The 15,601-nt window shown below is 33.9% G+C and overlaps 1 protein-coding gene across 5 annotated transcripts in view; it reads right to left on the bottom strand.

Moving 5' to 3' along the window:
* Positions 1–15,601, bottom strand: part of GCFC2 (GC-rich sequence DNA-binding factor 2) — a 73,656-nt gene that overhangs the window by 20,112 nt on the left and 37,943 nt on the right. For 3 of the 5 annotated variants that reach the window (XM_024758860.1, XM_024758856.1, XM_024758857.1), the window contains 6 exons: positions 7,582–7,768; positions 5,037–5,160; positions 3,963–4,044; positions 3,376–3,488; positions 2,415–2,614; positions 315–465 (listed from right to left, as the gene is read on the bottom strand). In XM_024758860.1, coding sequence (XP_024614628.1) covers positions 315–465; positions 2,415–2,614; positions 3,376–3,488; positions 3,963–4,044; positions 5,037–5,160; positions 7,582–7,768 — 857 coding nt within the window. Of the gene's footprint in view, positions 1–314; positions 466–2,414; positions 2,615–3,375; positions 3,489–3,962; positions 4,045–5,036; positions 5,161–7,581; positions 7,769–15,601 lie in introns of those variants that run through there. The other 2 variants (XM_024758858.1, XM_024758859.1) reach the window with 2 other exon arrangements.

Genomic DNA, 15,601 nt, shown 5'->3' with positions numbered 1-15,601 from the left:
ACGCAGCCTAAAATAAAATAATTTAAAACAATAAAAATAAAAGTAACGCTAATGTCACAAATCCTAAAGATCCAAAAGTATCAGGAGTTTGATAGCCAATCATTTGCACAAACAAGCATTTTTTAATCAGCTTAAATTATAACATCTATTGCTTTTTACTGCATATTACAGTTGTTGTGTTCAAAAACGTCCAAAAAAATTTGTGACTGTTAACAGAAATTAATGATCCTACACTTTGCCAAAGAACAATTTAATTTTATCAAGATTACAAAACAGTAAACAAAATTTACAAAATAAAAATTACAAAACAGTACCTGTAAGTCGAGGAATAATTGTTTTGCTGATGACAGTAGACAAGATTTTCTTATCAGAACTATCTTCCTTCTTTGAATCTTCCATACTGCTATCTATAAATTCTTCTATAGATGTGAACCATGGCATTTGTTTTAAACCTATGGAATCAAACTTATAAATAAAATTATCTAAGTTATAAATAAATTCTTAAACATTAGTTTATTTTTAAATTAATTAAATTAAAATTTTAAAAAAAGTTAACTTTTTCAGTAATTACCAGAGCTTCTCTAAGGATCAAAGGAGAATAATTCCATATTTTAACCCAATGTATACAATACTAGACCACCAAGGCTAGGCAGGATGACATGACTAAGACATGATGTCTAGGCAGTAGGACAGAACACTGCGTTTCATGCATTCATTCATATCCAGAAATGTCCACTATGTGTTCAGAGCCTACTACATGGCAGGTACTGTTAGGAGCAAAGTATACGTTTATAACAAAAGCACTTAAAATAGCCACAGAATTTATTTATAAAAATACACTTACCTCACGCAAAATTCACTTCTGGCTCTCTCGAGTCTCACTGGCACAAATATATACTTTGCATGTGGTTTAGCTTATTATTAAACAAACAGCAGATGGTCAATTATTATTTGTTGAATAACTGAATGAACAGATCTTTGCTAGATGTAACAGAGTACTCAGTTCAGCTGGAGTGGTTAACAACTAGGCTGCTTTCCGACAAACTATCTACCACTTTCTTAGGGATAAGCTTGGCTCCTAAACTATGAACACTGCATGGCCCTAACACAGAGCCTAAAGGCATGCATGACTAGAGCAGAGGAAGATAAAACGACAAGGATCCATCCTTTACTTTGTTAAATCTTTATTTTCAGCTCTCCTTTCTTCCTAGAGTTTCATTTTCTCATTTCTGTTTGCTTAACAGGCATATCCACATGGATGTCCCATCATCATTTCACTGTCTATAAAGTAAAACTTCCATCAAAACCGTTTTCCTCTCTGAAAAGTCACCATTTTTATGAATGGAACTACCATTGTACTAATAACTCAGACTCCAAATCTTGAGGTCATCTTTCTGATATGTTGTGTTAGGTTTATTCTCAGTATTTTACTGATTCTTACTTCATAATGTCACTTGTAATCAACACTTTCTTTCTCTTCCCTTTGTCACTATCACCCCACGTGAGGAATTCTTCACCCTGCACTTGGGCTACAGCAATAGCCTTTCAGTATATACCTTCAACTCTTTCTCCCTAGCCTCCAAATTAGCCTGTTGCTCAGGGCTTCCTAAAACATTACCTTCATCATGTCACGCCTCCCATTATCTATCAAAATAAGTTCATATCTCTTAATTTAGGATCTACGCAGTCTCTACTAAACTAATATTTCTCCTTATGTACCTTCATAAAATACCTTTTCCTTCCTCTGTCTTCCTGTTTAAATTCTATATATCCTTCAAATCCTCATTTAAATTCCTCATCTTCATTGTAGCTTTCCTAGCCAAGTATTCCCATTATGTCATCTCCAACTTCAGAACTCTTGGTACCTATTTTGAATTTCACTCAAACAGACTGTAAAATTCTTAAGGTCTAATACTACCTTTACTTTTTTTTGTTGTTTTTTTTGTTTTGTTTTGTTTTGTGGTTCGTGGGCCTCTCACTGTTGTGGCCTCTCCCGTTGCGGAGCACAGGCTCCGGACACGCAGGCCCAGCGGCCATGGCTCACGGGCCCAGCCGCTCCGCGGCATGTGGGATCTTCCCGGACCGGGGCACGAACCCGTGTCCCCTGCATCGGCAGGCGGACTCAACCACTGCGCCACCAGGGAAGCCCCTACCTTTACTTTTTTGAGTGATCTTAAACTTATCATAGAAGAAGATTTAAAAGAAAAAGTGTTTCCTTTACTGATGTTAAGTGTCACTCAGCCTTAAAAACAGAGTGAGAACCAAGAAAAGATGAGTGCAGACTATTACTCCAAAGCACAAATTATCAATTCCAACTCTAAAGGAATGGTACTTTATAGTTAACCTGATAACTAGAGGATTTAAGTAACTAAATGTGATCAGGATTATTTTTTTCACATGTTAAGCTTATGTACCTTAAGAGGATTCCAATCAATCAACTGAAATCGTATTAGGGGATTTAAAAGCTTCGGAATGCATAAACTAATGAAAGCTTCATAATAAGAATCAGGAAACTTTTCTCGCCATTGTTGAAATTTCAATAAAATATTCTGGATATTACAAAAATCATCGTGTACATCTTCAAAAATCTTCTTATGATCCTGTAAAATGTCACCTGTGAAGAAAATGAGTCTCTGTATGTTATGCATTTTAAGTTTGTGATCTTGAAGTTTGCTTCCTATAAACATAGTTATGTATAACTTATGTAATCAACTGAGCTGAAAACTATCCTTTGACGTTAACATATAAATTAGGTTTTATTAAAAAAACACTTTAGTAACAACTGACACTAATAAAGTCTGCCGTTTACTGAGCCCAGCTATATGCCCAAACATTATAAATACATTACCTCATTTCATCATCATAACTATGTTCCCTATAAGGTAGGTGTTTCTAGCCTACCTATTTACAGACAAAGAACAAGCAAACAAACAACAATATCAGATATAGTGAAGTCAAGGAATCTGCCAATGATCACACAGACTAGATCCCCTCTTTGAACTCATCTGGTTGACTGTAAAGTCCACACTCAACTATACATATTTTACCTTCTTATAATGCTAAAACTGGGCTTTACTAAATTCAATTATTTTAAATTAAAAATTATAATATAGAAAGTATGCAGTAGAGAAATTAAGCCAAAAATGTTCATGGTTCCTTTATAACAGGAGATGAAAAAGGAATACTCATCATGCTCCTCCATTTTATCCATTTTTTCAGAGGAAAGGACAAGTCTTATATGGAAAAAAAATGTATTCCTTTTTTTCCTGAGTTTTACCAACTATTTTACATAGCTTAAATAATTAAGGGCAATCACAGCAAAGCATTTTCCATCGTTTCAATACTTCAAGACACATTAGAAACTTGATAACTGACCTTGGCTTTTTTGGAAGTCCATCATGTCTGCTGAGGATAGTTCATCATCACTAGATGTTCCTTCCTGATGAGTACAATTCCCAGAAAGAACCCTTGCTTGTCTTCTTTGTGCCCTGTATTTTGCAATAAACCAAAAATAAATTAAAAAACAAATAGCTCCTGTTGAAAAGAAATGCTTTAAAACAAAAAGTCATCATTTACTTAAAATACCCAGAAATAAACCATCACATTTGCATGCAATTTTATGTTAATATTTTTGACATTTTAGCTTCATTAATCTGAATTGGTTCTCCCTCTTTTTTCCTGTAAGACATTCCCATAGCCTACCCAGATTTGGAAGAGCAGGTAACAATGTAATTAGGACCGGCTTCTTAGGTATGAGCCATTCCCAGCCTGATAAATGCCATTTTACCCATTCCTTCTGACTGATCCAAATATACCAGTGTATCTTTAAACCATAAATTTTGGTTTTATATCATTCTCACAAATTAATATGCTAGGTTATGGCTATTTATACTATATGGTTAATGGTATTTAAGTAGTAAAAAATACTTGCTCAATGATGCTTTAAGTCTTTGTATAGTTACCTTCGAGATTCAATCTCTTCTAAAATCCATTGAGTTTTTTCATCTATAGCCAAGCTTGTATTTGTTGACGTCTCAGCTTTGCCTGTTAATGAATAAAATTGATTTCATACTGCAAATTCTCAAAAGAAATACAGTGAAGCACTTTGAAAACAAGTTATATCTTAGGTATATATACATATCTGTATATATAAACACACACAAATAGAATATGCTTAAATTGCATATTTCATCATGCAATGAAATTGCAATGTTATCCTATCACAATATTAACAGTCATTGAGTTTGCTAGTCTAAGAAAATGTACCTTGTCTGGTGAATATAGTTCAGCACCTGAGAACAGTTAACAAAATTTAATATAAAGTTTCTTTCCCTAGTCTTCTTTTTCAGCAGTTTTCACCAGTTTTTTTTCTGTCCCTATAGTCAAATGCTAGAAATATTTGCATTACCAATACGTCATTCATATTATTTCCTATTTTAGCATGTACCGTAATTATGACCAACTGAATGTCATGTATTTGAGTCATTCTGATTTTGCTTTTATCATCTACTTGATGCTATGGTCCCATTTCTTTCACTATACCCTGACAGCACCTTAATCAATGGAAGACATCTCTGAAAATACAAAACCAGTGTGAGAACTAAAGGGAAGCATCCAAATCTTTTATTAATATAATGAGATCTTACAGATGATTCTATGCTGAACCCACCAGAATTTCTTTAACCTCCACAATCTGTGGACGGGCTATGGAAAATTTATAAAGTTATATTTCTGACACAGTCTATATATTTATTTCAAGTCATCTCCAAACAGTCATTAAATGGTCCTATAAATATTTTGTTTCAAATACTAAGTGATTAGAAGTTATAATTTTCATTTTTTAGTTTTAGACTGCATTTAAGACGTTTTGAAGCCCTAGCTTAAATGGTTTGGGATTTTTGGAAGGGGGTAGGTGAAAGGTTAGTGGGAAAATACTCAAAACACATTTTTTATACAGGAATAAAAATATTTTTATCTTTTAGCTGATAATTTAGCTTAATGAATAAAAAATCACATTGAACATGAAAAACACTAACGTGATAACTGTTGTAAATACGCTGATTCATGTTTTAATTCATCTTGCCTGCGTTTCATAAAGATCATGGCTTGTTTTACAAGGAGTGCATGCATGGCTGATTCTATTTCTTGGATGTTGATAATCTGAAATACATATATAAGTAACATTTTGTGGGTCATCCTTAATGAATTATAAAAAATAATATTTATATATAAGCACATTACATGCTCAATTCTCATATACAGAAACATTTTTTATACCATCTCATCTCAATTAAAAGAACACTGTGAGGAACAGACCTAGCTTCCAATACTTTTAATACTAATAAAACTAGAAAATCAACTTACTGTATTAAAACAGCTATAAATAAAATAAATAATATAACCTAATGGGCTGGAGTCAGGAACATGGTAAGAGTGTATAGATAAGAAGAAGGATTCTTTTTTGAGCTAAAAGAGGAGGAGGAAATGATGACTGCAGCTATTTTTCACAGACTGAGGGGGGGCAGACCGTAGGGAACACTTGAGGAAACCGGTAAAATTTGAAAAAAATAGAGAACGGAAGAGACCTAACCAGACAAGTAAGAAAGCTGTCAAGCAGAATTGAGTGATTAGTTGAAACTGGCATTTTTATATTTCTTGGGCAACAAACTCCCCCACTCCAATGATGTTCCATAGCTAATGCTGTGGAATACATTGACAGTGTAATTCTTCAAGGATGAATGAAGAAATTTACATTGTAATAGATATTTCAGAAAAGTAACTACCAAGTGATATTAAAGGTAGTCAAAACAATAGGGGAGAAAATACAATTACTTGGTAATATTTTAAAAGTAAATTAAAAGTAATGCAGAAAGTAGAGTATATTTTTAAAATGATTATTCTACTTTAAAAAAAGGACAACTTAAGACCCCAGTGTAAGGACTTAGTATGTATAAAACAAAATCAGAAATTATAATGGAAAAGAATGATTCATAAATCTGATTAACACAAAAATTTCAAAACATCTGATGTCATTGCTAATTACTAGAGAAATGCAAATCAAAACTATGATGAGGTATCACCTCACACTGGTCACAATGGCCAACACCAAAAAGTCTACATGTAACAAATGCTGGAGAGGGTGTGGAGAAAAGGGAACCCTGCTACACTGTTGGTGGGAATGTAAACTGGTGCAGCCATTATGGAAAACAGTATGCGGGTTCCTTAAAAAACTAAAAATAGAGTTGCCGTATGATCTTGCAATCCCACTCCTGGGTATGTATCTGGAGAAAACTCTAATTCGAAAAGATACATGCATACCAATGTTCACAGCAGCATTATTTACAATAGCCAAGACATGGAAACAACCTAAATGTCCACTGACAGATGAATGGTTAAGGAAGATGTGGTGTACACACGCACACACACACACACACACACACACACACACACACACAATGGAATACTACTCAGCCATAAAAAAGAATGAAATAATGCCATTTGCAGCAACATGGATGAACCTAGAGATTATCACACTAAATAAGTCAGAAAGAGAAAGACAAATACCAAATGATATCACTTATATGCAGAATCTAAAATATGACAAATGAACTTATTTACAAAACAGAAACAGACACAGAAAACATATTTCTGTGTCATAGGCACAGAAAACAAATTTATGGTTAACAAAGGAGAAAGGGGGTGCGGGAGGGATAAATTAGGAGTTTGGGATTAGTGTCTACAAACTACTATATATAAAATAAACAACCAGGTCCTACTGTACATCACGGGGAACTATATTCAATATCCTGTAATAAACAATAATGGAAAAGAATATGAAAAAGAACATACATATACATAACTGAATCACTTTGCCGTATACCAGAAATTAACACATTGTAAATCAACTATACTTCAATAAAAAAAATTAAAAACAAAAAAACACATCTAATGTGAAAAAACCATTGCAAACAAAATTAAAAAACAAGGCAAAATGGAATGTTTACCTACATCAAATAGGATAAAGCACTAAAATTTTTAAGCAATAAAGAACTGTTTACCATATACTGGAAAAAGAAAAAAGTAAAAAAAAAACCCACAAAAAACCTCCATATAAACCAAGAAGATAGCAGTGCAAAGGACACAAATAATTGAAAAGAAGAAAAACTACATTAACAAAACAAAGGGTTTGTTTGAGATCAAAATAAATATGTAAAAACAAAAACCATTTTTTAATGTAGTAAACTAGAAACTGATACAACCTTTCTGGAGGATAATTTAGCAATGTTTCCTAAGCCTTAAAAATATTTAGACCCTTTCACTTAATAATTTACTTTCTAGGAAATTTTCTTAAACAGATGGAATTTAAAAAATTTATACTGCTATTTATAAGTTGCAAAATGATTACAAAATACACCTAACTGTCCAACATTGAGGTAATACTTAATACTCCAGTATGTCAAAAATTTGTAGGAAGAGTCCTAGATGAAATATTTATTTATGGGATTTAGACTTTAAAAAAAATCACATTGTAAGGGAATTTCTCCATAAAAAGGAAATGATTACATATTTACAGACATGTACCTTTTTATCAAGACAGTCAATTAAATTCTCCACATAAACTTTCATGCTTTTATAGAATTTAAAATTTAGAACTTGATTTGATGAATTCTCTAGGTTCTGGATGGTACTCTTTGAGCTCTTGACATCTTGTATGTATTTTTCATATTCCCTCAGGTGTGAGCGGTGAGTATCCTGTAGTAACGTTAATCTAAATAAATATAAAGTAAAAATAAATAAAAAGCGCTTTATATTACAAACTTTTATTTCTATTATAGTAAGTAGCGGTCTAATGAAAAATTTTTTCAAGTCTACCTTACAAAGACCACCAAGGAAACTGACAATCATATAAACCTGGGTTTATAAGTCTTGCAGAGCAAAGGAAAACACCAGGATAAGAGGTTTCAAAGGGAAAGGTAGGAAAGGACACTTAAAGATTTTTAGGTGCTGGAGCTAATCATAAGTTAGTCTTAGAGGAGAAGTTAGTACGTGTGGATTGATCAGATTTTATAAACAAGGTGAGTTCCTGCAATAATCAGTGGTTTTATATTTGAAACACAGGAATCCATGTGGAGTTACTGTTAAATCAGTCTGTGGTCTTCCTTGCAATATGGGTATCTGAGTTGGTATTAAAACCATTTGAGGGCTTCCCTGGTGGCGCAGTGGTTGAGAATAATGCAGGGGACATGGGTTCGAGCCCTGGTCTGGGAAGATCCCACATGCCGCGCAGCAACTAGGCCTGTGAGCCACAACTACCGAGCCTGTGCTTCTGGAGCCTGTGCTCCGCAGCAAGAGAGGCTGCGATAGTGAGAGGCCCGTGCACCGTGATGAAGAGTGGCCCCTGCTTGCCACAACTAGAGAAAGCCCTCGCACAGAAACAAAGACCCAACACAGCTAAAAATAAATAAATAAATAAATAAATAAATAAATAAATAAGCCAAGCATTAAAAAAAAACAACAACAAAAACATTTGCGCATGTTATGATTTGGTAATTTATAATACTGTATTATAATTTATAATTATTAAAATATTTAATATTAAAATTAATATTGAAATATTTAATATTATCAAAATATTTAATATTAAATCTAATATTAAAATTTCAATAACACATAAATATTAATTAATATTAATAAAAATTAATTGATTAACATTAAATATTAAATTAAATATTAAAATTTATAAATTATTTTGGCAATAATTTATCTGTTTCGTGACTCATAATGGTTTCTGTTTTGTCATTAGAATTTGATGTTCCGTGAGGTGCATTTCATTCCCTCTGTTGTTGCTGTAAACCCTATACTGCTCTGTTGATGTTCAGGAAGTCCAGTTTCTTTCAGCTCTTGTGAATATCACATCTATCAACTGATGTAACATAAAAAAAACTCTCAAATACAATTCAACATCTGCTTATCTTTTAAAATTCACTTACCCCTTACATATACATGTCAATGGAGGAATAAGAAACACACAAAAAATCGAGAATGTGTTTTACACTAACATTTGACACCGTGAGCACATTAGAATTAGAGAATTAACTAAATGAAATAATAAATTCATAGTATTTGGACTTGAATCAAACAATTAAAAAACATTAAACTTATGCTAACCTCCTCTAAAATGAAAACTCATTAGCAAGCACTTGCTTAGGCCAAATGTCCTCTTCTCAAGTTTCCCTTGAACAATGACTACTGTATTTGTATCTGAAAGTCTTTCCTTGCTTTATATAAAAATAGAGGCAGTTAAGAAATAAATCAAGATAATAATGTACAGCAAGCATTATTAACAAAATGCTTTAAGTGTAGTATTACCAGTTACAGCAGTAAATGTGTAAGTACATATATGGAAAAACAAGGTATGGAACAGGGTATATAAGTGTGCTTCAATTTTGTATTAAAAATGGGGCAATATATAAGTACGTATGTGCTTATACAGACATACATATATATTACTTCTGTAAGGAAACATAAACTGGTAGAAATGGTTTCCTCTGGGGAAGATGACTTCCTTTTCTCTGTATAAGCTTTTGTACTGCTTGACTTTTCTGTCTTTAAACCATAAAATATATTTTCTTTTAAAATAAAGAACCCCATTAATAAAATAAATAAAGTACACTAAAGTTAAAAATAACATTTATCTGGATAAAGTGAAATGCTAATCTATATCAGTGGTCTGCTATTTTTTTCTGTTCTATTACTCATGCAAGACAACTCTCTCAAACAATCTCAAAAAAAAAGGTTCTGAGTTATATGTGATTCTAGATGCAATCTATCTATAATTCTAGCTCTGTATCAGAAGGAGAGTAAATGATAGTGAAAACATTACAAAAATCATCTTTAATCAAGATAATCTCATCATTTAACATCACTACTGAAAAACAATGACTTAGAACAGAGGCTGGCAAACTTTTTTGGTAAAGGGTCAGATAGTAAACATTTTAGGCTTTGGAAGCTCGATGGTTGCTGTTGTAACTCCTCCATTTTATGTTGTAGCACAAAAGCAGCTATAGATAATACACTGCACAAGCATGGCTATGTTTCAATAAAACCTTATATACAAAAATGGGCAGTAGGCTGGTAGTTTGCCAACCTCCTAGAAAACAGAGATAACCTGAAATCTAAAAAATGGTACATCTAAAATTTTCATGTATTTCACAATAAAATGTTACAAAAGGTCCTTTTCTGCATCAAACTATTTAAATAAACCATGACCAACATATTTTAGTTGCAATGTGATCAAGGAATGAAGCTACTGTAAACCTGATTTATACAAAAGATACAGGGGGAGAAAATTCTGAACCTATTCCAAGGTATTAGAAAAAAATTCCCAGGTATATAAAAAAAAAAAAGCAATGAAAATGTTCTTTAAGAATACTTGCTTTGGGGCTTCCCTGGTGGCGCAGTGGTTGAGAGTCCGCCTGCCGATGCAGGGGACGCGGGTTCGTGCCCCGGACTGGGAAGATCCCACATGCCGCGGAGCGGCTGGGCCCGTGAGCCATGGCCGCTGGGCCTGCGCGTCCGGAGCCTGTGCCCCGCAACGGGAGAGGCCACAGCAGTGAGAGGCCCGCATACCGCAAAAAAAAAAAAAAAAAGAATACTTGCTTTGGAGGCAGGAGAACCAAGCTCTCTCCTTGTATTAAATGTTGTAAGGACTAATTAGACTTTTACTGTCATACTTATTCTTTCATGTATCTAAAGATGCACGCTAGATCCTAAGTAGTAAAACAGAAAATATATAAATATTTAAAACAAAACAACCTATTACGGGGTTTGCCTTATTTTTAACAAAAAATACCATTTATAAACGTGAGATTAATACTATTTAAGAGATAACTATTAATAGCAATAGATAATGAATGGTTAGCTGTGCTTTAGAAATGTATTTGTATCAAGAACCATAAAAATATGCCTAACTTTTGCTGCAGTTAACTTTCCCCGGAAACTTATCTTAAGAAATAATATAACCATTTTGGGACTTCCCTGGTGGCACAGTGGTTAAGAATCGCCTGCCAATGCAGGGGACATGGGTTTGAGCCCTGGTCCGGGAAGATCCCACATACCGCGGAGCAACTAAGCCTGTGCACCACTACTATTGAGCCTGCACTCTAGAGCCCGTGAGCCACAACTACTGAGCCTATGCGCCTAGAGTCTGTGCTCCGCAACAAGAGAAGCCACCACAACGAGAAGCCTGTGCACCACAATGAAGACACAACACAGACAAAAATAAATAAATAAATTTATAAAAAAAAGAAAATAACAGTTTAAGTGACTTATAGGAACAAAACGTTCATAATGAACATCTGTAGCATTATTTATAATAAGACAAATTTAGAAATCAAAATGTCAATGTCCAACACAGAAATACTTAAATAAATCATGATATACTAACTGTATCGATGAACAAAATATTACTAATATACTTATTATTTTTTATTGTAGTCAAAAACATATAACAAAATTTACACTTAACCATTAAAGTATATTACAGTAGTATTAACGATATGCACATTGTTGTATAACAGATCTTTAGAACTTTTTCATCTTGCAGAACTGAAATTCTATACCCACTGATCAACAACTCCCCATCTCCCCCCACCGTTGGCAACCACCATTCTACTTTCAGTTCCTAAGAGTATGACTACTTCAGACACCTCATATAAGTAGAATCATGCAGTATTTATCTTTTTGTAACTGGTTTATTTATTTCACTTAGTCCTCAAGGTTCATCCATGTTGTGGCATGACAGGATTTTTTTTTTTTTACCACTGATAATAAATACTCCACTGTGTGTAAATACCACATTTTCTTTACCCATTCATCTGCTGATGAACATTTAAGTTGCTTCTACCTCCAAGCTATTGTAAATAAGGCTGTAATGTGCAAATATCTCTTGAACTGTTTTCTTTTGAATTCTTTTGGCTATATATCCAAAAGTTGGATTGCTGGATCATATGGTAATTCTATTTTTAACTTTTTCAGAAATTGTTCTCCATAGCAGCTGACCATTTTACATTCCCACCAACAGTGTTTAAGAGTTCCCTTTTCTCTATATCTTTGACAATACTAGTCAATTTCTGTATTTTTCATAGTGGCCACCATAATGGGTATGAGGTGATAGCTCAGTGTGGTTATGATTTGTTAATTCCCTGATTAGTGATGTTGAGCATCTTTTCAGGTTTGTTCACCACTTGTATGTCTTCTTTGAGAAATGTCTATTTCAGTCCTTTACCCATTTTTCAGTTGGATAGTCTGTTGTTGAGTTACATGAGCTACTTATATATTTTGGGTATTAAACACTTATCATATATATGGTTTACAAATATTTTCTCCTATTCTGTTGGTTGCCTTTTCACTCTGTTGATTATTTCCTTTGTTAGGCAGAAACATTTTAGTTTGATGTAGTCCCTCTTGTCTATTTTTGCTTTTGTTGCCTGTGCATTTTCTTTCTTGGGTCCTTTGAGATTCCATATGAATTTCAGGATTTCTTCCTATCTCTGCAAAAAATGCCATTGGGATTTTGATAGAGAATGCACTGCATCTATAGATTGCTTTGGGTAATATCGACATTTTTTTTTTTTTGCTGTATGCGGGCCTCTCACTGTTGTGGCCTCTCCAGTTGCAGAGCACAGGCTTCGGACGCGCAGGCTCAGCGGCCATGGCTCACGGGCCCAGCTGCTCCGTGGCATGTGGGATCTTCCCGGACTGGAGCACAAACCCGTGTCCCCTGCATCAGCAGGTGGACTCTCAACCACTGCGCCACCAGGGAAGCCCAATATGGACATATTAACAGTATTGTTTTCTAATCCACGAACATGGGATGTCTTTCCATTTACTTATGTCTTCAATTTCTTTCAGCAATGTTTTGTAATTTTTGATGTACAAATCTTTTGCCTCCTTGACTAAGTTAATTCCTAAATTTTATTCTTTTTAATTCTATTGTAAATGAGTGTTTTCTAAATATATAGTTTTGGACTTTTCATTGTTAGTGCATAGAAACAACGGATTTTTGTGTGTTGATATTTCATTCTGCAATTTGTCAGGTTTATTAGCTCTAACAGGGTGTCTGTGCATGTATGTAAGTGTAGTCTTCAGGTTTTCCTACATAAGAGATCATATCATCTGTGAACAGAGATAATTTTACTTCTTCCTTTCCTATTTGGATGTCTTTTATTTATTTATTTATCAATTTATTTTTCTTGTGTGAATTCTCTGGCTAGGACTCCCAATACTTTGAATAGAAGGCACGAGAATAGGCATCCTTGCCTTGTTCCTGATCTTACAGGGAAAGCTTTTGGTTTTCCACCACTGAATATGATGTTAGCTGTGGGCTACTCATATATGGTCTTTATTATGTTCAAGTAATTTCTTCCTATACCTAGTTGGGTGAGGGTTTTTATCATGAAAGTGTGCTTAATTTTGTCAAAGGTGTCTTCTGTATCAATTGAGATGATCATGCGGTTTTTGCCCTTCATTCTGTTAACGTAGTATACCACACTGATTTTCTTATGACTCATTCTTGTATTCCAGGAATAAATCCCACTTGGTCATGTGTATAATCCTCTTAATGTATTGTTAATTACATTTGCTAGTATTTTACTGAGGGTTTTTACATCAATATTCGTCAGGGATATTGGCTTATTAACTTTCTTTTCTTGTACTATCTTTGTCTCAGATTTTGGGATCAGGGTAATGCTGACCTCATAGAATGAGTTTGGGAATCTTATCACCTCTTCAGTTTTTTGGAAGGGTTTGAGAAGGAATGGTGTTAATTCATCTTTAAATGTTTGGTAGAATTATCCAGTGAGGTTATCTGTCCTGGGCTTTTCTTTGTTGGTAGGTTTTTGACTACTAATTCAATCTCCTTACTAGTAACAGATTTGTTCAAATTTTTCATCTCTTTATAAATCAGTCTTGGTAGGTTGTATGTTTCTTGAAATTGATCCATTTCTTCTTGGTTATCTAGTTTGTTGGTGTATAATTGTTTATAGTATCTTATGATCCTTTTTGTTTCTGTGGCATTAGCTGTAACGTTTCTCTTTCTTATTTTTGTTATTTGAACCTATTCTCTTTTTCACTTAGCCTGGCTAAGGGTTTGTCAATTTTTTTGATCTTAAAAAAAAAAATTCAGTTTTGATTTTTCTTCAGTTGTTTTTCTATGCTCTATTATGTTTATTTCTGCTCTAATCTTTACTATTTCCTTCCTTCTGATAACTCTGGGCTCAGTTTGTTCTTTTTGAAGTTTTTTGAGGTACAGTTAGGTTGTTGATTTGATATCTTTCTTCTTTTTTAATGTGTTCATTGCTATAAACTTCCCTCTTAGTACTGCTTTTGCTGCATCCCATAACTTTTGGTGTTTTTGTTTTCGTTTGCCTCAAGATACTTTATAGTTTCCATTTTGATTTCTTCTTTGGTATGTTGGCTGTTCAAGAGCGTGTTTAGTTTCCACACATTTGTGAATTTTCCCTTTCCCTTTCTGTTACCGATTTCTAGTCTCACTGCACTGTGCTTGGAAAAGGTATGATTTCAACCTTAAATTTGTTAAGACTTGTTTGTGACTTAATGTGGGATCTATCCTGCAGAGTATGGTCTGCGTGATTGAAAAGAAAGTCTATTCTGCTACTGTTGGGTGGAACATTCCATATATTTGTTAGGTTCATTTAGCTTTGTTCAAGATCACTTTTTCCTTAAGATTCTCTATTTCATCAATTATTTGAAAGTGTGATATTGAGGTCTCATACTATTATTATATTGCTATTTCTCCTTTCAGCTCTGTCAATATTTGCTTTATACAGTTAGGTGCTCTACAATTGCGTACATATATATATAAATAGTTGCTATATTGTCCCAATAAATTGACCCTTTCATATTACATAATATCCTTATCTCTTGTAGTTTTAAATTTAAAATTCTTTTCTCTAAGTCATGCCACTCCTGCTCTCTTTTGTTTACTGTTTTCATGGAATCTTTTTGCAATCCTATCACTTTCATCCTATATGCATCCCTAAATCTAAGTGAGCCTCTTGCAGATAGTATATAGGTGGCTCTTGCTTTTTAAAATTTTTTGGCTGTGCAGCTTGTGGGACCTTAGTTCCCTGACCAGGGATCAAACCCAGGTGCTAGGCAGTGAAAGCACAGAATCCTAACCACTGGACCACCAGGGAATTCCCAGATCTTGCTTCTTTTATTTTTCCCAACCTATTCAGCCACTATGTCTTTTGATTATAGAATATAATCCATTCACATTTGAAGTAATTACTGATAGGCAAGGACTTACAACTGTTATTTTTAAATTGTTTTTTGTCTGTCTTGTAGTTATTTTGTCCCTCTCTCTCTTTTTTTTTAACATCTTTATTGGAGTATAATTGCTTTACAATGGTGTGTTAGTTTCTGCTTTATAACAAAGTGAATCAGTTATACATATACATATGTTCCCATATCTCTTCCCTCTTGTGTCTCCCTCCCCTCCGCCCTCCCTACCCCACCCCTCTAGGTGGTCACAAACCACCGAGCTGATCTCCCTGTGCTATGCGGCTGCTTCCCACTA

The sequence above is a fragment of the Neophocaena asiaeorientalis genome, unplaced genomic scaffold, assembly GCF_003031525.2.
Source record: "Neophocaena asiaeorientalis asiaeorientalis breed wild unplaced genomic scaffold, Neophocaena_asiaeorientalis_V1.1 scaffold285, whole genome shotgun sequence".
NCBI lineage: Eukaryota > Metazoa > Chordata > Mammalia > Artiodactyla > Phocoenidae > Neophocaena > Neophocaena asiaeorientalis.
The sequence above is the reverse complement of the archived record's forward strand: the minus strand, read 5'-3'. Positions and strand labels throughout refer to the sequence as shown.